General features: G+C 37.6%; 1 protein-coding gene across 2 annotated transcripts in view; it reads left to right on the top strand.

Moving 5' to 3' along the window:
* pn (exopolyphosphatase prune) overlaps positions 1-24,359 on the top strand; it is a 135,655-nt gene that overhangs the window by 95,007 nt on the left and 16,289 nt on the right. For both annotated transcript variants that reach the window (XM_068380599.1, XM_068380609.1), the window contains 2 exons: positions 1,971-2,112; positions 10,117-10,272. In XM_068380599.1, coding sequence (XP_068236700.1) covers positions 1,971-2,112; positions 10,117-10,272 — 298 coding nt within the window. The remainder of the gene's footprint in view (positions 1-1,970; positions 2,113-10,116; positions 10,273-24,359) is intronic.

The following is a 24,359-nucleotide window of genomic DNA, read 5'->3' as shown; positions in this document are numbered from 1 at the left end:
TGTCTCAATTAATCACCTTAAACCTCCGCATCTCCTGTAATATGACCCGCCTTTCAAGAGCATGGCACCCCATTTCACATATATGTAATTTTTAAGGGGGAGGAGTCGTGTACTGCACGTGTTTCATACATGCTCATACACTGTATTATTATTAATATTACTTGCTAAGCTGCAACCCTAGTTGGAAAAGCAGGATGCTATAAGCCCAAGGGCTCCAACAGGAAAAAATAGCCCAGAGAGGAAAAGAAATGAGGAAAAACTTCGAGAAGTTTAAGAGCAATAGTAACATAAAAACAAATCTAGCATATATAAACTATAAATCTTGAAAATAATAAAGAGTATAAAAGCTTCAAAATAACAAGAGGAAGAGAAACAAGATAGAATAGTGTCCCCGAGTACCTTCAAACAAGAGACCTCTAACCCAAGACATTGGAAGATCATAGTACAAAGGCTATAACACTACCCAAGACTTGAGAACAATGGCTTGATTTAGGATTGTCCTTCTTCTAGAAGAGCTACTTACCATAGCAAAAGAATCTCTTCTACCCATACTAAAAGGAAAGTAGCCTCTAAACAATTGCAGTGCAGTAGTTAACCTCTTAAGAGATGAAGAATTGTTTGATAATTTCAGTGTTGTCAGGTGTATGAGGACAGAGGAGAATGTGTAAAGAATAGGCCATACTATTCATTGTATATGTCGGCAAAGATGAAACGAGCCGTAACCGGAGAGAGGGACCCAATGTAGTACTGTCTGGCCAGTCAAAGGATCCAATAACTCTCTAGCAGTAATATCTCAATGGGTGGCTGGTGCCTTGGCCAACCTGCTTATCACTCGCTCTTCCCTGCACTGTTAATAGACCAACTTGGGTTATCATGCTAGTGTAAGCTTTATCACGTTTTAATTTTGGTGACGTTTTTCCTTGCAAGTCGTTGTGTATAAACTTGATGATTGTTTAATAAAGTTTTGTTGCACTCACCTTGCCTCTCAGTTACAACCAAACTGCCCGCTCGCACAATGGTCTTTGCCAGTTCACACCCTCAAGCTTTCTTAGTTCACCAATCCATCATCTTCTCTTCCTACCCCTGCTTCCTTTGCAAACTCTAGGGACCCATTCTGCTATTCTTAATGTCCATCTATTGTCTTTGTCATTATCATTATACAGTATGTCCTCACATAAGGTACTTAAAAATTCCTCGTAACTCAATTTTGATCTACAATGGTTGGTGTTTGTTAATACAGCGAACTACTTGCAGATGCGGAGAGCAACTATAAATGTGGTTTAGTAATGGAGAGGTGTTTGCAAGTCATCACTTTATCACATTGCTAATCTGATAGAAAATCATTAACTATAGTATGTTCTGCCCATGTATTAAGACATTTTTAAATTGCAGTATCTAGAATGGCATAACAGTAATTCAGCAGTGTGAAAATAATACTTTGTTATAGATAATTTATGATTTTCATAATTCTGCACAGTATAGTAGAGAGAAATTGGCAGAACTGCAGAAATCCAAACTTGGTGCCAATGCCTTTGTGTTGAGCAATTCGGCAAATCTCTTCTCACTTTTAGAGTATATTTTTTACTTAATATCTTTTCCTATACTGTACTGATATCTATTTCCCTTGTGCCTTTGAGCTTGTAGCATATAGTAATACTTTAATTATAAGACCTTGGGTGGCTTTGTCACTCTAAAACCATGAATTTGGGATATTTTAAGTTATGGATTTACAGATACAAATAAGAGCACTACTCGCTTAAGAGAAAAATATTGATTTACTTAAAGATTGTGACTTATTCTTTTATAAACTTTTAATATCTACTTGTTCATTTCCTATTATTTTTCTACAAATGCTTAACCACATGTTAATCAACTTTTCTATTTTTTCAAGGTTTTAGAATATACCAAAGCTATTTCAAAATTCATGAATCTTTGCATTTTCTTACTAATAGTATAATTTTATCTTTCAGCAATGACATATTCAAGGAACTCACTGCTGCAAAAAGTGATGTATCAAATTTAACATCAGAGGAATTGTTAAGAAAAGATGTTAAAGTAGTAGAGGGATGTGACCTTAAGATTGCGATACCATCAATTCCCATGTCAGTGAAGGTAAGCACATTGATGATATAGTGTTCTGTAAGTATATAGCGTTTTTGTTGAAATTTTATCATTTTTTCCCATATAATTTTCAGAATATTGTATATTGATACTTTGAGGGAACAAAGGCTTTGAACGTTTGTGGAAGAAATATTTTCATTTTTCAAGCAAATGAAGATATGACTCTCATTCTCCAGTTTTGATAGTTTTAAGTTTAGTGTTGTGTTCATCTGTAGTCGCAATATAAGAATTGACACTTGTATAAGATTAGTGTAGGTCCAGAATATTTTCTATTACTACAGTGATTTTTGAATTCGGATGACATCAAATATTCATAGAAAATTTTAGAAATCAGTCTTAAATGTCTTGACCCTAGTATAGCATTAGGATGATGTCTGTAAGATCTTGAGAGATGGTTTAAATTCATCTTTCTTAAAATTAGGGACAGATGTATTGTTGAACCCATTTTGAATACATAAGTTTTACCTCTTTTTGAAGCTAGACACTTTGGGGTTCCATATGATTTTCAGTTAGACTGGAACAAGGAATCCGATACAAGATATACCAAAGAAAAATCATCTTCCCTGCTCAACGGCTAGTCTCTCAGCATGGAAGTATGGACTCGGTGTTTATAAATGAGACCCACGAGTTCAGACTATGTGGAAACCTGTCAGAGCACCTCAATGCCAAATTCTTCTGCTAACATATGCTACATCACCTATTGTGAAGTACAATTAACCACTGAGAAGATGGCAATGCTACCTGGGCATTTTTTCCCACCAAATTAAACTTTTACATGAGTAATTGAATGAAAGGAATAGAATTGTGTGAGTTTACTCTGCCTCAACTCTTAGGCTAAGAACAATGGATTAGGATCTCCTTGGTTTTTAACATTAAGACTGAATTTATTATTATTATTATTATTATTATTATCATCATTATTATTACTAGCTAAGCTACAACCCTAGTTGGAAAAGCAAGATGCTATAAGCCCAAGGGTTCCAACAGGGAATATAGCCCAGTGAGGAAAGGAAACAAGGAAATAAATAAACGATATAAGAAATAATGACAAATTAAGATAAAATATTTTAAAAAACATTAACAGTATTAAAACAGATAATTCATATACTGTATAGACTATAAAAAGACTTAATGTCAGCCTGTTCAACATAAAAACATTTGGTGCAAGTTTGAACATTTGAAGTTCTACTGATTCAACTACCCGATTAGGAAGATCATTCCACAACTTGGTCACAGCTGGAACAAAACTTCTAGAATGCTGTGTAGTATTGAGCCTCATGACGGAGAAGGCCTGACTATTAGAATTAACTGCAAGCCTAATATTACGAACAGGATGGAACTGTCCAGGAAGATCTGTATCTGTGTGTAAAGGATGGTCAGAATTATAAAAAATCCTATGCTACATGCATAATGAACTAGATCTGGAAAAGAAAAAAGGTAGACCGTAGGTCTCTGTCCAACAAATTAAGATGAGAATCAGCAGCTGAAGACCAGACAGGAGAACAATACTCGAAACAAGGTAGAATGAAAGAATTAAAACACTTCTTCAGAATAAATTGATCACCGAAAACCTTAAAAGACTTTCATGCCTTATCTTTTCTTCATTTGATAAGCAAAGATATTGATGAATGGAAGCCATTAGGTAAGCTGACTCCCATTGTTTGCTCCTTCCCTTTTTATGGGTTTAAGATATTAGGATTTTATAGGTTTTTATACCCCTTCCTTATTTTGTTTTACAAGACATATTTCTTCTGTCTTTTTACTACGGCTTGCCTCCCCACTTTTTATCATGCATGGTGGCGAGAGAGAGAGAGAGAGAGAGAGAGAGAGAGAGAGAGAGAGAGAGCATATTGTAATATGTTTTGAATAACCATGTACTGTAGTCATTACATATACATTGGTATACAGTACAGACATGTGTATGTGTTTAGAGAGAGAGAGAGAGAGGTGTTAAAGACAATATCTTAATATATTTTGAATAACCATGTGGTGTAGTCATTACATATACATTGGTATACAGACACGTGTATATGTGTTTAGGTTTTCAATTGGCCGAGGCTTTTAAATACTATTCTGTGACTGTTAGTGGCAAAATGGAGATTTCATATATCAGTGAAATTCATTGTTACTCGATGATTGCACATGCATTCCGTATTTTGAGTTTTAGGGGCTTATTGAATATTTCATATATTGAAGTCTATTTATAGTTATTATTATTTTATGATTGCATATACTGTACATGTATATTTAGACTTGTATATTTTAATTTAAAGCCTATACAAGTGTATTAGACTTTTTTATATTTTAATGTGAAGCCTATATATGTGTATTTAGACTTTCAATATTTTAATTTGGGTCTTTGTGATATATTGAATATTTCATATATTCATGAGTTAGTAGTATTTTTACTTCTGCCAACAAAATTTGGAGGAGGTTATGTTTTCGCTCCTGTTTATCTGTTTGTGAACTACTTCCTGACCACAGTTTTACTCATAGAGTAGTGAAACTTTCAGGGATAAGTTTTTATGTTGAGACGTGGAAGTGATTCAGTTTTGAAAGTCCATGGTCAAAAGTCAAGGTCAAGGTTGATCAAAAGGTCGACCGAATTAACTCTAACCTTAACCCCAAGTTTACTCATTGTTGTTACACAAACTTCAAATATGCCCACAGTCTAAATTGATTCTGGAAAAGGCAAGCTGGTTTCAAGAAATAAGCTGCCGTGGTAGAGGTCTGAACTCTCAGAGCGCTTTTCTAGTATATCATATTGTACATGGCTTATACAAGTGCAGGGATGGGGAACCTGAGGCCGCATATAGCCTTCTGGACCATCACGTGCGGCCTTCTACAGCCTTTGATATATGTACAGTATGTGTAGTGTATTTCTGCTTTGACACTGAATATTGTGTGTTTGAAATCATTCTACTGTATGTACACACATACAAATATGTACACACGGACAATAGGAAAGTTGTGTTCAGTGATGTACCTCCCAGAGAATGGAAGCAATTTTTCCTTGAATTCAATGAATCCTAACTTAATACAACTAGCAGTTTTTCCTTGTCAGCTGCAACAGCTGTTGTAGCTGACTAGGAAAAACTGTTAGTTGCAGAGAGTGAGTGATTTAATGTATGATGGACGAGAGAGTTCCTGTTGTGTCCATCTCCTCAGTGTGATCTATGTTAGTTTTAGATGAGTCAATAGGTTCCAGATTTTTGGCACAGAAATATTTTATTTGTTCTTTCACTGATGAGTTTTGATTGGATGAAAAACGGCTTCCCTTAGGTAACCTTAACGCAAGGACAAGAGGAACAGACATTTTAACAACTTCAATAAGCAATGTCATAAACGAGGGCTAAATTTTACTTCCTTATTATAATAAGTTATGCACTGACGGTGTTCCAGCTATGATGGTTAAAAACTAGGGATTTATTGAACATCTTAAGACAGCAAGTAATTGATTTTTTCAATGAAAACAGCAAAGTGTGTTTAAACAGATACACTTTTTTACTAGGATGTTGCATTTTTATGAGATGTGATTGTTTAAAAAGTACCTACTTGCCAGTATAAAATATTTGAAAAGGTTATATTGTTGATATTTATAAGCTATCTTTTCCAAAAGATTAATATTATTTTATTTATTACTTCAATACAAAGAACCTACTTGCTTAACTAAAGTAATTTGAAAATGACATGCTTTCGATATTATTCATTTACGTATGGTAGTTTGAAAACTACCCAAACTTGAATGCAATATTTTCAAATTTAGTTTTCAATATAATTCATTTACTGATTACTTGTATAAAAAGTACTTAATTCAAATATTTGAAATTGTAATGCTTTAATTTTTTATAAACCGGTCACTCTTTCTTTAGATTACTAATAAATTACTTGGAGGACAAAATAACCAACAAAATTCTATGTGGCCTTAAAGAGCATTGAGGAATTGCAAGATGGCCTTCATCCAAAAAAGGGTTCCCCACCCCTGTACAAGTGTAATAGACCAGTTATACTATTTTGAGTTTGATTGGCCTGTACTTCATTTTTAAACTAGAAAAGCATTCTGAGGGTGCAGACCTCCGCCATGGCAGCTTATTTCTCAAATCCAGCTTACCTTTCCCAGAATCGATTCAGACCTTATGCATATTTTTCAGTCAACCTGTTACTTGGCCTTAAATTTTGACCTAGGTCTTTCAAAATTGAATCACTTCCACGTCTCAACATAATAATCAATCCCTGAATGTTTCACTACTCTGTGAGTAAAATATTGGCCAGGAAGTTGTTCACAACAGACAAACAGGGGCAAAAACATAACTTCCTCCCAACTTCGTTGGCTGTGGTATATATATTTATGAAGCCTATATTCATTATTATTATTTATATAGTATCATACAGTACATATTTATACAGATACTGTATGCATTTGAATACAGTTCCATTTACAGTATATCTTTAGTGGTGTAATGAATATTCTTTGTATTCATGAATCTGTGATTGTCATTATCATATAGGATTTATTATGAGGACACATTATTATGGTTAAGATTTCTTTTTCATATGTACATGGTCTTAGGTATGTTCTACTATGGGACGGCTTATTGGAATGTTTGTGATGTTCTGTATACTGGTACAATAAAAAAACAACATATTCATGTATACATATAAGAGGTTCATGTGTGAAATAAGTCATTTATTAGTAGATCAAGCCTTCTCCATCTGGTTGTGTGTTGGCCCTGTACACTTGAGGTGCACCCTTCTCCTGTGTAGCTTTTTAGTATTCCCTTCCCCCTGTTCCCTGTTACATGTCTGCTGTGAAAGGATTCTCATAGACCTTGGAAATTACCTGTTGCTCTCTTCATTTCAAGTCCATTGGTCCCTTCCCAGATTTCTATGATCCTTCATTTAGGGGTAGTCTGGTTAGGGATGTTGCTCGGAGATCCCCTTACTGCATTTTGAGTAACTGTGTTGCCAGATGATGGTGGTCTTTCTGACACTGAAGAAGTTCAATCCAAGAAAGAACTTGCATGTCAAAATTTTCATTGACAATCTGACAGCTTTCTGTCATCTCCATTCAAAAACCCCAAATGCTGTGATCCTCCCTATCTTGAAGTTCCCTCAAAAGGGGAATTTCTTCCTCTCCCCAGTTCACCTCTAGGTCTCCCTCGCTGTGATAATAGATAGCTTTAGGTGCAGATTGGATTTTAGACATGAGCTCCTTCTATAAGATCCTCAAAATTTTCAATGGCCGGGAATTACAACTTCCTATCTTTGTAGATGAATATGGATCTTTAAAAATTGGAAGAAACACCTAGAACTTTGAGAGGAACAGATGGTCTTTGATCCATCTGTTTCTTCAAAGTTTTATTTATATGACTTGCAAGATTCTACCATCCTTCACAGGGACAGCTGTGGTCATGGCCTCACTATGGCTGAACAGTCCCTGGTTGGTTGCCACTCCTTCAGCAGTTGAGACAGAAGTCCCCAACCTTTGGAATAAGTACAGCTGTACCAGAATATAGAGTTAATTCTTTACTTCAGAATACCTTTACTTCCTACTTATTTGCCAAGAAACATCATACCTGGATTTTCTCACTTGTACCTACAGGGGAGACTTCTTAACTAACATCATCCCATACTGGGTAAGGTGTAAAGAAGTCTTCTTCCTTGGAGATAGGACCCCGTGTCAGATAACCTGAACTTATTGGCTTCCTTCCTGGTCCACTCCTTAATAGGAAGATAAGTCATTGATAATTTTGACAAATCTTTTCTGTCAGAACCCCTCCATCAGGCATTTGAAGGGAACTTTGATTGGGATATGGTTGAAGTTTCACTAGTTCTTTGCCAGACAATGGCCTTATTTGCCAATTTCTTGTGTTTCCTGGTCACTTGGTCGAGTGCTAGATTTCTTGGATGATTTAGGTAATGAGACTATTGCATTAAAAGAGCTTCTACAAATGACTATAATTTTAGTACCCTTGGCAATGGGAGCAAAAGTCATTAGAATAACTACATTTTCCAGAGTATAATTTCCCTACCCTCACTCCCAGCTGTTTCCTGATGCTGACTCCAGCTTTTTTCTTGCTGACCAAAAATGAAAAGCCCCCAAGCATTATGGTTCGGCTTTACAGTCCCCATGTGATAACCTCTCCAGTGTCTACCCTACAATCGTATTTTCAGAGATCTATGTAAAGACATAGATATATAGAACACCCATACCAATCAAACCCCTCTCTATAGGAACTATTGGTTTTCTTATGACATCTTTATTATGAAAGCTGACCTTTTCTCCATCCTTAAGAACACACTATGCAAGAAAAATTGCAAATGCGCAGTTTTATTTTAATGTATATCAAGATTTACAAGATGTCCTTGGTATACTCTAGGCTGTTTGAAAACACTACCTTTAACAATAAAAGCTATTTAGCATCCTTGCGTTCTTCTCTGCTCAATTGTGGCACATAGAGGGAGAGGTCTGGAAGAGGGAAGGTATCTTCAATCAGGTTCCTTGGTAGATAGGACATGATAGATGTCAAGCCTCCTTTTCAGGTACAGTATTCTCTCTAGGTAAGTGGGTTGATTTTTTAGTTCTTTCCATTCCCTGAATGTAAGTATGGACTATTTTTTCACTTGGTGTTTATAGGCAATTCGACCCATGTAGTTTATGAGTCTACCTTGGGGACCATACAGTTCATAACTTCATAACCACAAAAGAGGGCTTTTACCAAAGAAAAAAGCTTTTTTGGGGAGGTACTCTGTGGTTCCCAACACACTCCCACTTCCATAGACCAGTGAAGGAAGTAGGGATATAACTGAGGCTTACTCTTCTCATGAAAGATGACTTCCGGTCGCAAACAATGGCTAAGTGGGGTTGCCATATACCCAGCGATTAATAGTGCTTATCAATGGGTGATGTGCTATCTGCTAGTAGACAAATTTAACATTGGAAGAGCAGTGATGGATTTTTATAGATCCTGAACCCATGGATGTCCCTTGTATACACCAAGTCTATGCTTGCATGTTGATATATTAGCCCTAAGGCAGGGAAGACGATATTTCATTGGTATATATTGTTGTACAGTACAGAATTCTCTTCTAAAAATACAATTTTTCTTTATCTATACCACTTTTTCTTTTATGATTTTACTGTACATATAATAAGCATAAATAGAAATGTGTATAGTAGGTACTTAGGTTACAATTGATATCCATTCGTACAATGTGTTTTAATTTGAGTTTTGATGTAAGTGGGATCAAACCTGAATACAGTACTGTATGTAAGCAAGGAAGCTATAGCAGTAGTAAAGTCAAAATCTAAGACATAAAAACTAACTTCATGACATGGAAACATAACGAGGACTAAACATACATATGGAGGGCATGGATATTGAGTGATAAAATGAAGCTAACAAAAACATTGTTAGCCAAAACTGTTATAATAAGAGGATTTACTGTATGTTATAAATGGAAAATAAATATCTTACATTTTCTTGGTACAAGGGGATGTATTATATATTACATTTAACACCAAAAAAAGGAGATTTTTATGCTTTGAAAACAAAGTTAATTGTCATAAATAGATGCTGATTTTATTGTATTTCATTTATAAACATACAACAAAGGTAAACTTACTGTATAGTATTTAGCATTAAAATGAAACCCAGACTAGTGTTATTTCATAAAAATAACCTTAGCACTGAGCAATTAAAGAACAATTTTTCCAAGTTCAAGCGGTAATCATGAAATATGTGTTTTTACCATCCGAGTACAGCCGTATACCCCCTCCCCTAATGAATATTATAGGGTTAATTTTGATCTTAATAGATGTTAGTAGAATATAGTATATAGATTTTACCTGGGCAGAAAAAAATTCCTATTGTAGTTACAAATGGAAATACTATTCAAGAAAGTACACCCATTAGGCCTTATGCAATTCCTAATACTGTAAAAAAAACTATCAAAATTAACTTTTTTCTAATGGAATTGTATTGTAATTAACAGAGGTACTTAGAACAACCTGGTGTATCCGAGACATTGAAACATCACTGTGCCAAGCATGATTATGCTGTAATAGTTATTATGGGTATTACCATCACTGAAGAAAAAGTTAGCCGTGATATTGCTGTCTACTCAGTAAATGATGAGCTGAAGAAAAAGGTGAGTAGTTCATGTTTCTGTGTAATAATCCAAAATAAATAATTGTATTTGTCAATATCTCGTAAGTTTTTCCCCATATAAAGAAAATAAGTAGTTCTCTTACTTGGCCATCAGAAGCAATCTTCTTAAGTCCGATTCCCAAAACTTGGATTTATGTACACTTAGATTCAAAAGTCCGCCGACACTCAGGGAGAATCGCTCGTCAGAGGTCTCTAGTGTTACCATGGCAAAACAAATAAAGAGTTGCATTTCTTACTACTTCTTAGGAGATAGGCGGAGCCTTGTCCAAGCTCATCGAACGCTGGAAAATATTACAAATCTTGTTGCCATATTTTATGCTGTGGTATCATTTGACAACTCAACTATCCAATACAAATACACAAAACACACACATTATATATATATATATATATATATATATATATATATATATATATATATATATATATATATAATCTGTATAAGCATGTAGAATTTAAGGGAGTGGCATAACTTAACAATTCCTTCCGTTAACAGCTACAGTATATTGTTCGGAGATCCGACATTAGTCTTGTTCCAGTTTCATTTATGGGTCGATGCTGTAAAGTATTCATAAAAACGCCATAAATGAGTTATACGAGCCTTGACTCCTTGAGGACATTCATAGAGAGAGAGAGAGAGAGAGAGAGAGAGAGAGAGAGGGAGAGAGGGAGAGAGAGAGAGAGAGAGAGATTACAGTAGTGAATGTAGTAATTGGTCACCATATAAATTGATTTCTAGACATTCATGCATATCAGGAGAAATTTTCGCTTGATATTGCAATGTTTCCAATAAAAATTATTGTATTATGCTTCCAAAAACTTAGTTTTAGAATGCTAAATTGATTGCTAAAGACTTTCATAGGCCTTTAGATATTCATAGATAGGAACATTTTGGAATACATAAGGATACTTTACTGAAAAATATTTCCCAAGTCATTCAGATTCAAGGGGATGTGCCATCTCAGTCTAGTTCGCAACCCTCTTGCCCTTTATTCATAAAAGTTTATACTTTTCATTTTCCGCCCGTATTTGTGGCTAAGAACGGTTGGCATTGACATTTAAACTAAAATTTTAAATATATACAGTAAAATCTTTGCTGTTGCTAATTCAATCTTTATTACAAGAGCTTCAATTTGCTTGATAATTACTGAGGCTCTATGGCAAAATTGGAGATAGTTATCATCGAGTAGCGATAACGGAATTATTTTGTTAGTCTTAAATGCTCATCCACATAATGGTAGATTTTGGAATAATAATAGCTTTAATTAGAGAGTCGTTGTCTTATGAGTGTTTGAAGGATTCGTTAGAAAGAATCCTTATACCAACATTTGTCCGGCTCGAAGTTATACTATTTAGTTACCATAGATCATTATGTTCTGTAGTCCTCCACATACCACAAGTTTTCCAATTAATATGCTCATTTCGAAAGTACTCTGTAGGATAATTTGTCCGTTTGCTTTAAAATCACCCAAGATATTTTCGTTAACTGGAATAATCATAAAGGAATATGATTGAAATTGTATAAAAAATGTGAGTAAAATAATGCTCAAAAATGCCTTATTTTTTAATCCAGCTAAGAATATATCTTTTTGGCTTCACACAAATTTCGAAAGGTTCCAGGTTGGAACGGTCAAGTGCAGGTGTTTCTTACTGCCGCTCAGGAGAGATTTCTGATGTGGAGGGATAGTGAGAAACTAGGAACTAAAATTGACGGCCTTAGATGAATACCGGGGAAAAAGGCAATTTTTCTTAAAAATGCCGAGGATGTTTAATAAACGAATGAATAAAGAATGAATGAAAGGAACACAAATAGGAACTTGATCATGGAGACTTACGCCTATTTGAATCAATCACGATTATTAGAAGTCAGCGTAATCAATCTACGTAATTTTCTTAAGATAAAGCTACTAGTAATTACATAATCACTGATAACTTACAGCCAAGGTATTAGAGTAGGAAATCATTTTGTGCTCATGCCCCCTGCGCTTATATTTTTTTGGAAAATTAGAGAATATATTACGGGAAAATTAGTATTTCTTACTTTCATTACAAAATCTTGGAAAATTATGTTGTTCTGAGGCCAAGAGACATTTATATATGATTTATCAATAAAGCAAATTTCTCAAAGGTTTTGCTAGAATGTAATAGTGGTTTCATTTACCGCAATACAATTCCTTTTCGATTCAATAAACTAAATTCTGATTGTATTCAAAGTGCTATGCAGTCATCAGTATTAACTGTTTCCATCACAGATTATTTATTATGCAAAGTTAATAGTTAACTTTGGTTACTAATCAACCTTAGAACAACAAAGGCTATTTATTCGGTTGCTACTAGCTACTACAACTGAACTAATTATGAGTTAGGTTAGCAATATTTCATGGAACATTAACGGTTATCAAATTAGATTGAGGCAATGATACAATATTTTACAAGTTGTATCAAGAATTTCTTAACCTCTTTCCACAACCTCTAAAATACAAATGACTTCCTTCTTTCCTCAAATTCTTCAGTGTCCGACTGCCCGGGGGAGGAGTAATCCCCCCCCCCCCTGCCACCTACCCATCCATTGAAAGTGTCTACTGGGCTCCTCAAAAGAATAGTAAAAATAATTATATATATATATATATATATATATATATATATATATATATATATATATATGTGTGTGTGTGTGTTTTATGTATTTGTAGTGAATACTCGAGGGACAAATGATACCACAGAATGAAATATGGCAACTCGATTTGTAATATTTTTAAGCGTTCGCTGAGGTTGGACAAGTCTCCGCCCATTTTCTTGAAGGTAGTAAGAAGACCAACTCTTTCTTTGTTTTGTCATGGTAACACTAGAGACCTCTGACGAACGATTCCCCTTGAGTGTCGGCGGACTTTTGAATCTAAGTGTACTTCTGGCTAATTTTGCTTGGAATTTCATACATTCCCCTTCTTTTTATCTTTCAATTTTATTTATTATATATATTAATAATAAATAATGTCGAACTTAATAAAGCTGATGGACCATTGAGTATGATTTTCATCATAAGAAATTAAAGTTGGACACCATGTTTGCTTAGCCAAATTTTAGTAGTTGGTGAAGTTAAGCAATTTAAAATAAAAATGTTAAGCTTAGACCATCGTGTTGAATCCATTCATGACAGACTACCATTAGGCCCCATTAAAGTGTAATTATTATTATAATGAGCCTTCCCCAATATTACTTTGTTGTATGCTTTGGAATTGAAGTTGACAACAAGACAATTTAAAACACAATTTTCTCTTCTTGCTGATAAGCAGCAAGACGTGTTCGGTTGAATACTTTATACTTCTGAGTGGTGATGCTTCCTATTACATTTTGAGTATACGTTAGCATTTTAAGTTTCACTTGATACATAATACGTAATACATAACATACCGGCATGTGATGGTAAGTTATTTATTTTATCTGATATTTTGTGAAGCCTTTGGAATTTTTGGCATTTATTCAATGCTATGGACCACATTTCATACCTTTTTTCTGGGGATTTTCAGTAATAAAGTGATAACTTTTAGAAGTTGATTGCATAAAGAAGGTTTTTATTTATATGTTTTCTTTTTTGTAAACTAAATTGAGGAATACAGACTAAACCTTTCCTTTCGGTATATTTTGCTTGATCAGTCGGTTTTAATTTTCTTTGTTTTCCTGACAACATACTTTCAAGTACGAAGCTCAAGTATTGTGTGTGTAGTTTCTTGGTCAGAACTCTCTGGACTAGACATTAGCATATAAAATAAAACGTGCTTGCACACATGATATAAAATGGTTTTTGAGCAAAGCGAAAAATCTATTTTTGGGTGATATGGCCATGTCGTCCTGATGAAAGGTTCTTTTAGGCAGCTTTCTAAGGGATATTTGGCTACAGTGATACTCCCAGAGAGTTGACCACAGGTCTCCAGAATTCTAACTCCTGGCGCGAGTATCCTTAAAATAACTTAAGGATATCGCATAATATCAGGGGACGTATTTCTTGATACAACACATGGCAATCTTCACCCTGAATAGAGTTTCCGCTCTGAGGGGGAAGAGTGGCGAATTTGAAGGGGAGCCGTTATCAAGGTTACATGGTGGATCCCCTCCCGGTGAGCTGTCAGGATCCGCTCTGTGCATAAGTAGGTGAGCACTGCTCTCAGTTATTTTAGGGATAGATTTTTTATCCTGAGGTATCACCTCAGAAAGGCTGTTCTTCCGTGAAGTCTGAAGTTCTATGAAGATAGACCTTAAGACCCCTTAATGGGCATAGGGAGACATCTTCCTTCAGTGAGCAGATTCTTCAAGGACCCCACCTTTTGGTGGGCAGCCCGTTTTGGCGAGAAAAGTAGGATCGGGAAAGAATTCAGTTCTCCCTCTTCTGTGAACTGAATATGGCCTATATTTCATTAACTCTAGCCCCCTGAGGCTATTGCCAACAGAAAATTGACTTTCTGTATTAGCTCTTTTAGAGTACAATCCTCATTGTTTAGGTTCGAAGCATAGTGTAAGACTTTGACCAATGATCATGTGATGGGCTTTAGAGTGGTTTTTGGCTTGGGTCTAGTGTATGCTTTGGTATCTTAAAAAAGGTTTCGCTTATGAGGTTCGTCTCAAAGGCGTATAGAAGAGGTCGTCTAGTCAAGGCCGACTTACACGTTGTTATCTTAATGGAAGTCAGGCCTCGTTCAAGTAAGTAAAAGAAGAAAGAGAGACAGAAACCTTTGAAATTTCTGTTGGACATCTTGGGTGCCCCTTTCTTCCAAGACAATTCACATTGTCTCCTGGTTGGATTTAACTTGTACTCTACAATGAAGTCTGTCACATTCTTCGAGATCCCGAACTTTTGTTCACTGTTAGGGGGAAAAAATCCTGAAATGCAGGTTGTTGGTTCTCGGGGATGAAATGTAACAGCCAACTTCAGCACCAGATTTGATAAAGCCATTTGGGGGTCACTACGAGAGCAGTTCCTTTGCAGGATACTAACTTGTCGAGGACTTTTAGCAGGAGATTGGTTGGTGGAAGCAGATACATTCGATTACATCTGTTCCAGTTGAAAGACATGACGTCTATCACTTCTGCTTAAGGTTCTCGTAAGGGACTACTAGTATTTGTTGTCACTCGTTGCGAAGAGATCAATCTGCAGTTCTGAGACTTTTATCGAGAATAAAGGAGAATGAGTCTGCGTCTAGGGACCATTCTGTCTCTATCGGCTTTTGCCTGGATAGAGCATCCGCCGTCACATCGTAGAACCCTTGAAGGTGAACTGCTTGATAATGCCATCTACTCTTCCTTGCCAGTGGAGGATGGCTAACATCACATGGTTGATGTGAGGTGAACTCAAGCCTTGTTGATTAGACATATTACTATCACCTCGTTGTTGAGAGCCAATCAGATGTGGACTGTTCTGCGAGGGGATAGTCTCCTTAATGTCAGGAGGACTGTCATAGCCTCCAACATGTTGATGTGAAAGTTTTGAACTGGAATGATCAATTTCTTGCCCTTTCTTTTCATACAGATGGCCTCCCCGTTCTTTCAGGGAGGCTTCCGTGTGTATCGCCACTGATGTTTGTGGTGGTTGCAAGAAAATTGTCTGTGCTAGGCTTTTATTCATTGACCATGGCCTCCATAGCGTGCGCAATCGGGTCGGTGTCAACCTTGTCGATCTCATCGAGCATTTGATGCGTATCTTCTCCAGACTCCTGGCGCATCCTTTGGCTGTGCTTCTTAGCACCGGGTTTGTCACTATCGCGAAGCAGAGAGAGCCCAGTGCTCTTTCCTGTTGGTATTTTAAAGTCTTCTTGTGTTGGATTAGTCTCCTGACAGATACCGCTATTTTTCTCCCTTTCTTTAATAGAATGGAGAGGTGTTGTGACTGCAAGTTCCCATGGATTCACAAACATTGAAACTTGTGAGCTGGAGAAAAGCGAGACTTCTAGCGACTGGTCTTGAGGCCCAGGTGTTCCAGGAACTGGATCACCTTTCCAGCCGCTTGCAGACAAGTAGTCTTGGATGCTTCCCGCATTTGCCAATCGTCCAGGTATGCTACTACCTGTACTCCTTCGGAGCGCAGGTGCTGGACGATCGTGTCCGTGAGTTTTGTGAATACCTTTGGGGCTATATTTAGTCCAAAGGGCATGGCTGTGTAGACAAATTTTGTCTTCTGTAGCCTGAATCCTAGGTAGGAGGAGAGGGGGCGACTGACTGGTAGGTGCCAGTAAGCATCTGCTAGGTTTATTGAGACTGTGTACGCCCCTTTTTGGTAGAAAAGTCCTTATTTGTTGCAATGTAAGCATCCGGAACTTGTTCTCAATGAACTTGTTGAGTGGAGACAAGTCTAGAATGACTCTGGGTTTGTCCGAGTCTTTCTTGGGAACACAAAAACAGCTTTCCCTGGAATTTTGATGGACTTTGCTTTTCTCATTACCTTCTTATTCAAGAGTTCTGAGGTATATTCTTCCAATAAGGGAGTGGATTGTTGGAGGAATTTTGGAAAAGTGGGGTGGATTATTGTTCCATTTCCAACCAAGTCCATTCATAATTTGGCTGCGGACCAGGAATCGAAGGTCCAACGATCCCGAAAGTGGAAAATTCTGCATCCTACCTGGAACATCTCATTATTTAGAGGTTCCTGAGGACTTGTTTCCGTGACCACGTCCTCCTCCACCCTTGGGGGGTCTCTGGAGGATCCTCTTTTTGGGCCCTTACCTTTGTAGGGCCAAAAGGTGGTCGAGTGCCTTTCAAAGCCTAGATTAAACACAGGTGACTAGCTACCAGCTGTTGAGGGACCATCTGGAAGGTGGTTTGCGGCTGGGCTACCATTTGAGGCTCCGTGGTCATGGTCATGGTAGGAAACTGTGCAGTTCTAACGATAATTTCCTCTTTGAGGACATGCCCCAATTTTGGAGCAGGTTCCCATTCTCCTTGGTGGCTTTGGTAATGACCTCTTGGACCATTTCCTGTGGGAAAGGGTCTATGCCCCAGATACATGATGAAATCAGTTTTCTGGGTTCATGTTTCACCGTTGATGCGGCAAACACATGGTTTCTACCGGTCCTTTTTTGACCTGAGAAAAACCTACATATTCATCACAAGGGTGGGGCATTACTAAAGGCCTGCACAAATTTCTTAAGCGGTTCTGACGAGACAGGGAGGCGATAAGCTTATCTTTCGTCTCCTGTTCCCTTCTCAAGGGATGGTTTGGTTCTCATTCAACTGCTGATCTGCTATCTCCGGATCCAACTTCGAGACGGAGCAGGTTAGATGTTCTTCTTTCCACTTCTCCTCGCAGGTGGGCATAGCTAGAGACCTTTCTCTAGGATTGGGCAGGGTTTGCCCTCTTCACCTGCTCTTCCAACACAGTCTAGGGCCTTCCCCGAAAGGGAGGAAGGCTCATTAGGAAGGAGCAACGGCGGTTGGATGCTTCTTGTTCACTGCTGAGACTTTGGAGTTATATCCGGCCCCTTTCTGTGTCTTGGTAAGGATGGCTCGGGCCTTGTCATGTTCGAGGAAAATGACTTCCTTCGGTATAGCCTCTTCGCGGGATGTAGGTTCATCTCGTAGTCTCACGAAGCAATCTGGGTACACTGAAAGCTGGGCCTGAATTGAAGCTCTGCAAGGGGATGGGGCCTCAACATCTAGAAAATATAAAGCTTCCTATTCAACCTGGGTATGTGTTCCGTCTACCCCCAGGGATTGGTTCGGAACAGTGAGGGAGGTCAGATATTTTAAGGGGCTTAGCGGAGCCCCTGGAAGCCCCAGGGCGTTTCCTTCCCTGTACCTCTCTCTTCCTCCCTTTGAGATCTTGGTTATTCTCCTCTCGTTCCTTCCGGAACAGTGTCAGCATCTGCTGGATCGACTGTAGGAGCGTTTCGCTCCTGCCGAACTGTCTAGCCAGTTGGGGAGTTGGGGTTGAAGAGGTTGACAGCATAAGTTAATATGCTGGCACAGTGAGGTGGGGTACCTCAGTCATTGTCGAAACGGATCCTTCTTCCTCCATGGGTGGTTGAACCACTCCATATACAGGGCCTTCTTGCAGTAGGTCCTGTCCAGTGTCAATGGACGCCTCTGGCATCCGATCTTGGTGGATGTCCAAGCCTTGTAGTGCCTATTGATATCTGTGTCCACCGTCCGTTGGATAGAGAGAGGTTGGACCTGTGCCTGAGGCACAAACGTATTCGATTGAGCCTTAAGGAACAGTAGGCACTTCCAAATTTATTAGGTAGGTAAGGTCCCTGAAAGTTCTTCTGGAAGCCTCATACTCACCTTTATTGGATTTCCCTTGCGTTATCCCTTGACTCCATAGTGTCAGGGATGTCTTTTACAAAGCCGTCGGTCAGCAAGGTCAAGCGATTGGAGTGACCTTTCGGGTCCCAGAACCTCAGGGATCCAGATACGATGCGGCAGGGGCATAAGACCCCTACATCGTATGCCCACAAAAGTTCTTACTCTTGTGGTTGCAGAACACCCCTGTAACTCTTGTGGTTGCAGATCACCCCTGTAACTCTTGTGGTTGCAGAACACCCCTGTACACTTTGCCATCAGCTCCTCCTGTAAGGTAAAGAAAGGTGAATGAGTATTAGGTTGTTTATATTAGTGAAATGATATATGTTAAAAATATGAGTTCCAGTACCTCAGGGATCCAAATACGATGCAGCGGGGAGCATGAGACCTGCACATCTCGTGGCCATAAAAGGTCCTACTTTTGTGGTTGCAGGATAGGGCTGCACACTTCACCTTGCCCTCCTCCTGTAAGAAAGGAAATAGTGAAATGAGTATGGGGTAATTTATCATACTGATAATTACTCACATGTAGTAAATAGTAATCATTACTATTATAATTATAGATTAGGATAGTAAGCTAGAAAGGAAATAGGAAAGACACATATCTGTGTTTCCTGTCCAGGGAATTGCTGTGACCTCCCTCAATATTAATATTTTAAAATTTCTTAAATTTCCCTATTAGGGAAATATAGGGTGGAATAGCTCTCATTCGTAGAGTTGGAATCAGTGTATACTAGCACTAACTCTCCCACAAGTGAATATTAATACTGTAGGGTAAAGATTTTATGTTCTGATGATCTAGGATACATCAGAATGTTGAAGAATTACTTCACTTCAATATTTGCTTAGCGGTCTCAACAATGGACTGTGAAAGGACAAGAATATGTTGGAAAATCATACTACTGTATATTATATACTGTAGTTTTCTAACTGCTGTATTTCTATATTGCAGGAATACTGGCTACAGTACAGTCTTGTACTGTAGTTCTGCCGGCATACTACCGGCTAGGCTAGTACCTGGTGGCACTAGCCGACAGAGAAAGAGAAAGAATGGATAGAAGGGCTTCTGTATTATTATAGTTTAGTATAATAATAAGGGTTGTAGGGACTACTGTCTTTACTGCCTTCTTTCCAGAATGAGGATTCAAATGGAAGGGGAAAGAATGTATTCATTTTAGCTTCCATCCAGCCACAAAATCTGTTGCCAGCTGCACTGCCGGTTACAGGGTTTGTGGATGGCAGTCCAAGAGAGAACTGAAGAATACTCAAAGTTGTAATGGGTCTCCCACCGGCAGCTGTCATGGCCGGCACAACCTTTCCCGGAGCCTTACTTCCATTAGGGGAAAGGTCAAAGCGGCAATCTAGCCGCCTTTGTAGGAGCCCGGCCGGCATTGTAATCAGTCCGGCAAGCGGGGAGATTGTAGAATACCAGTCACAGATGTTGTGACAGCCAGGCCATCACTAAAGGACAGAAGGGGAAAGGAAAGGGTCTTATATTTTTGCATAGAAAGAAGGCGGCACGTCTGCCTCCCACTGTCAGCAGCAAAACAAGGAAACATAGTTTCCTGTGCAGGCGCCGTCTTGGGCAGCAGAAGAATAACAATCCCTCAGCCTATGACATTGCCGGATATAAGACATGTCTTATAGACCACAAGGGAGAAGGTGGCGGCAACTGTACTACCACTTTCAGTTGTGGACTAGGGAAGCCGGGCTTCCTATGCCGGCAACAGTAAACCGGCTGGGGAATGACTAATCCCCCATCGGTAGAGTTGCCAATAACAAGACTGAATACTGTGAGTTACTGTTGTAATTCAAAGCTGGGATACTCTCCGGCAAAGAGGAAAGACAGAAACACTATCCCAGTCAAGCCAGAGTACTCTACTCTATGGCAAGACCAAAGATAGGGTTGCCGCCTAATGGCTTACCCTTAAATCTCTAAAAGAGATGAGTATCGAATTATGTTAGTAATTCTAGGAGATGTGCTATCTCCAATTGAATTAATAAAATGATACAAGAGGATAAATGGAGATAACGTCACTAAAGTATACTAAAACGCATTAGGCTAGCCCAACTCGAGTCTGGATCTCGGTTACGTTACGTCACCAAAGTCCTATCGTTACAATCGAAACATTTAACAGGAGGAAATATTACACGTGTAATCTTATCTTCACTAGTATAATTTGCCTAGATTGCTATAATTCACTAAAGATAAATACTGGGGACGTCGCACTACTAACTAAATAAAGCATTTATGGCGTACGACAGCGGTCCAAAATGGCCGCCCCCGGTGATGGCTCTGCTCTACTAAACACATCTAAATTATGCTAATTTAACTGTGAGAAGGGAGTCAAAAATTATACGCAGGAAAGATTAAATACTCAACTTATCAGAGGATGAAGATGCTGGAGATTGCATAGTAATAATCCTTGAAATAGTAACATAACTGAGAGCAAGTTGGGACATACACCGTGCTTAATTCGCTACTACTAAAGGAATAGTTCACCGGGTTGGTACCGGGAGGGGATCCACTGGGTAACCTTGATAAAGGCTCCCCTTCAAATTCGCCACTCTTCCCCCTCAGAGCGAAAACTCTATTTGGGGTGAAGATTGCCATATGTCGTATCAAGAAATACGTCCCCTGATATTATGCGATATCCTTAAGAGTTATTTTTAAGGATACTCGCGCCAAGAGTTAGAATTCTGGAGACCTGTGGTCAATTCTTTGGGAGTATCACTGTAGCCAAATATCCCTTAGAAAGCTGTCTAAAGGAACCTTCCATCAGCACGACATGGCTGAGCGTAAAATTACACGTATATGCTTTGCTGCTACTTATTGGTATGTTTTTATGATTTGTATATACATTGATATGTAAACATGTATAAATATGCATGTAATTGTATGTTTATGCTGTTACGGTTTATATGCATCAATGTGTAAATACATGTTAATCATGTGTGCAAGTATGTACATATATGGGAGTGTATGCATGAATGTAGGTATATATGTATGATTATGTATTTTTATGGATAAGGGTAATGCAAATTATTTAAAAGAAACTGTCAGAAAGCCTATAAATTACCTGTTATCCTAAAGGACCTCACCTGACATATGGCTAGTGAGATAAGAACTCCACCCATCTGAAAATTTGGCTAATGAGGTAAGAACTCCACCCACCTGAAAATATAAGCTCAGATAGTTTGTTTAGCAGTGGAGCATTGTTCTGCAAACACCAGTAAGTATGTTTGTACCCTCAATGTACATACATACATACATATACCAAGGCACTTCCCCCAATTTTGGGGGGTAGCCAACATCAGACAAATGAAACAAAAAAGGGGGCCTCTCCTCTCTATGTTCCTCCCAGCCTGACAAGGGACTCAACTTAGTTCGGCTGGTACTGCTAGGGTGCCACAGCCCAACCTCCCCCGTTATTCACCTCAGATGAAGCTTCATAATGCTGAATCCCCTACTACTGCTACCTCCGCGGTCATCCAAGGCACCGGAGGAAGCAGCAGGGCCTACCGGAACTGCATCACAATTGCTCGCCATTCATTCCTATTTCTAGCACGCTCTCTTGCCTCTCTCACATCTATCCTCCTATCACCCAGAGCTTTCTTCACTCCATCCATCCACCCAAACCTTGGCCTTCCTCTTGTACTTCTCCCATCAACTCTTGCATTCATCACCTTCTTTAGCAGACAGCTATTTTCCATTCTCTCAACATGGCCAAACCACCTCAACACATTCATGTCCACTGTAGCTGCTAACAATATAAAATGTTAAAAGTTCTCTCTCATTAAATAAATCCCCTGAAGAAGTTAACACGAAACTACTCAGGACTTGAGTTTATATTTTCTATTTCATTTTCCTTGTAGTTACAGTCCTACCTCTTTACATGAAAGAATCTGCTTACAAAATTTTCACGCTGCCAAGCGAGATGCAAAGAATTTTACAAATCGCGTTGTGAAAAATGTTTTGTGCAACGAAAGGAGGTATAGTATGAGAGCCCAACCGTCTCTGAGACTGATTTAAAAATTTGAGCACCTAAGCCCGTAAATTTGCCACCATCCTCCCGCTCTCCCATTGGTTATCTCCCTAGTCAGATGTTAGTTACAATCATAAGATCCTGCTCTCCTGTTGGTCAGCATCTACTGTACTATATCCCATCATGCTTGTATGCATTGGCATTCCTCAGCCATTTTGTTTCATCAGCGCTATTGTACGCATTGACATTTCGATTGTGATTTCTTTTTTGTGGCTATTGTACTGTGTTGTGTTGCGATGTTACATTATTTTACTTCATTAGCCATGGGTCGGAAGAAAGTTTCCAATGTGCAGGGAACGAAGAGGATGATGCTTTCTACAGAGAACAAGATGGAAATAATCAACAAATACGAGGCTGGAATGCGGTTCAGTGTGATCGCGAAGGAATATGGCCAAAATCCATATAGAATAGGAGCAGTTCCGAGTCATTTCAGGAAAATTTTAGAAGCATGCAGAAATAAGCGTCCTTGGATAATATTTTAAGGAGGCCTTTGTTACTAGTAGGTCGAAGAGGAAGCTCAAAATGATCCAAAAAGAATGTAAAGTGGCAGTGATGAAGAAAATATGTAATTAAATTCAGAAAATACAAAACATAAAGTAAAAAAAATACAAAATTTGAAAAAGACAAAAAAGAAAAATTTTATTTGGTTTATCCAAAAGTTGTGTTAATATTTTCTACCATTTTTAAATGTTTTTCTTAAAATTAAGAATTATTATGATCTGCCATTTATTGATGTTTTGTAGAATTAAGTGTATGTTTTCTGCCACTTGTTGACGTTTTCTACCGTTTGTCATCTTCCACTTCGCTCTCAGACATACCCTCACTCTGAAGGTATGGTTCCACATTTCTGTTTCTGTATTTTTACTGTGTTTGCTCAAGTTATTAATTTTTTTTACAGTTTACTAACGGTTGGGTTATTACTGAATAATCCAAATGATTGTACAGAACTGTATTACATTAAGTTTAGTGGAGTTTAGCCTTTATATAACATTTAATGTGGTGTTTTTATAGGGCCTGGAATGAATTAGGCTATTTACATCTAAAAGGCGATTCACAACAGGATAAAATCGTTGGTACGAAGGCCACTACGGAACCAATTGATTTCGTGACGTGAGACATCACTACTTTTATAATATATACAGTATATATATATATATATATCTATATATATATATATATAGATATATATATATATATATATATATATATATATATATATATATATATATATATATATATATGTATATATATATATAATATATATATGAATATATATATATATATACACAGTGTATATATATGATGTATATACATATACATATATATACATAAAATTTATATCTATATATATATATATATATATATATATATATATAGATGTATACATATATGTATATATACACACACACACACACATATATATATATATATATATATATATATATATATATATATATATATATGTTATATATATATATATGCTATATATGTATAATATATATATATATATATATATATATATATATAAAATATATATATAAATATATATATATATATATATATATATATATATATATATATATATATATATATATATATATATAAACGGATTTTGAGCGAAGCGAAAAATCAATTTTTGGGTGAGATAGCCATGGCGTCCTGATGGAAGGTTCCTTTTTGGTAGCTTCCTTGGGTATATAACTACTAAGATATTCCCAGAGAATTTAACCACAGG

This window comes from Palaemon carinicauda, chromosome 1 (genome assembly GCF_036898095.1).
Source record: "Palaemon carinicauda isolate YSFRI2023 chromosome 1, ASM3689809v2, whole genome shotgun sequence".
Lineage (NCBI taxonomy): Eukaryota > Metazoa > Arthropoda > Malacostraca > Decapoda > Palaemonidae > Palaemon > Palaemon carinicauda.
This window is presented reverse-complemented; position numbering and strand designations above follow the sequence as displayed.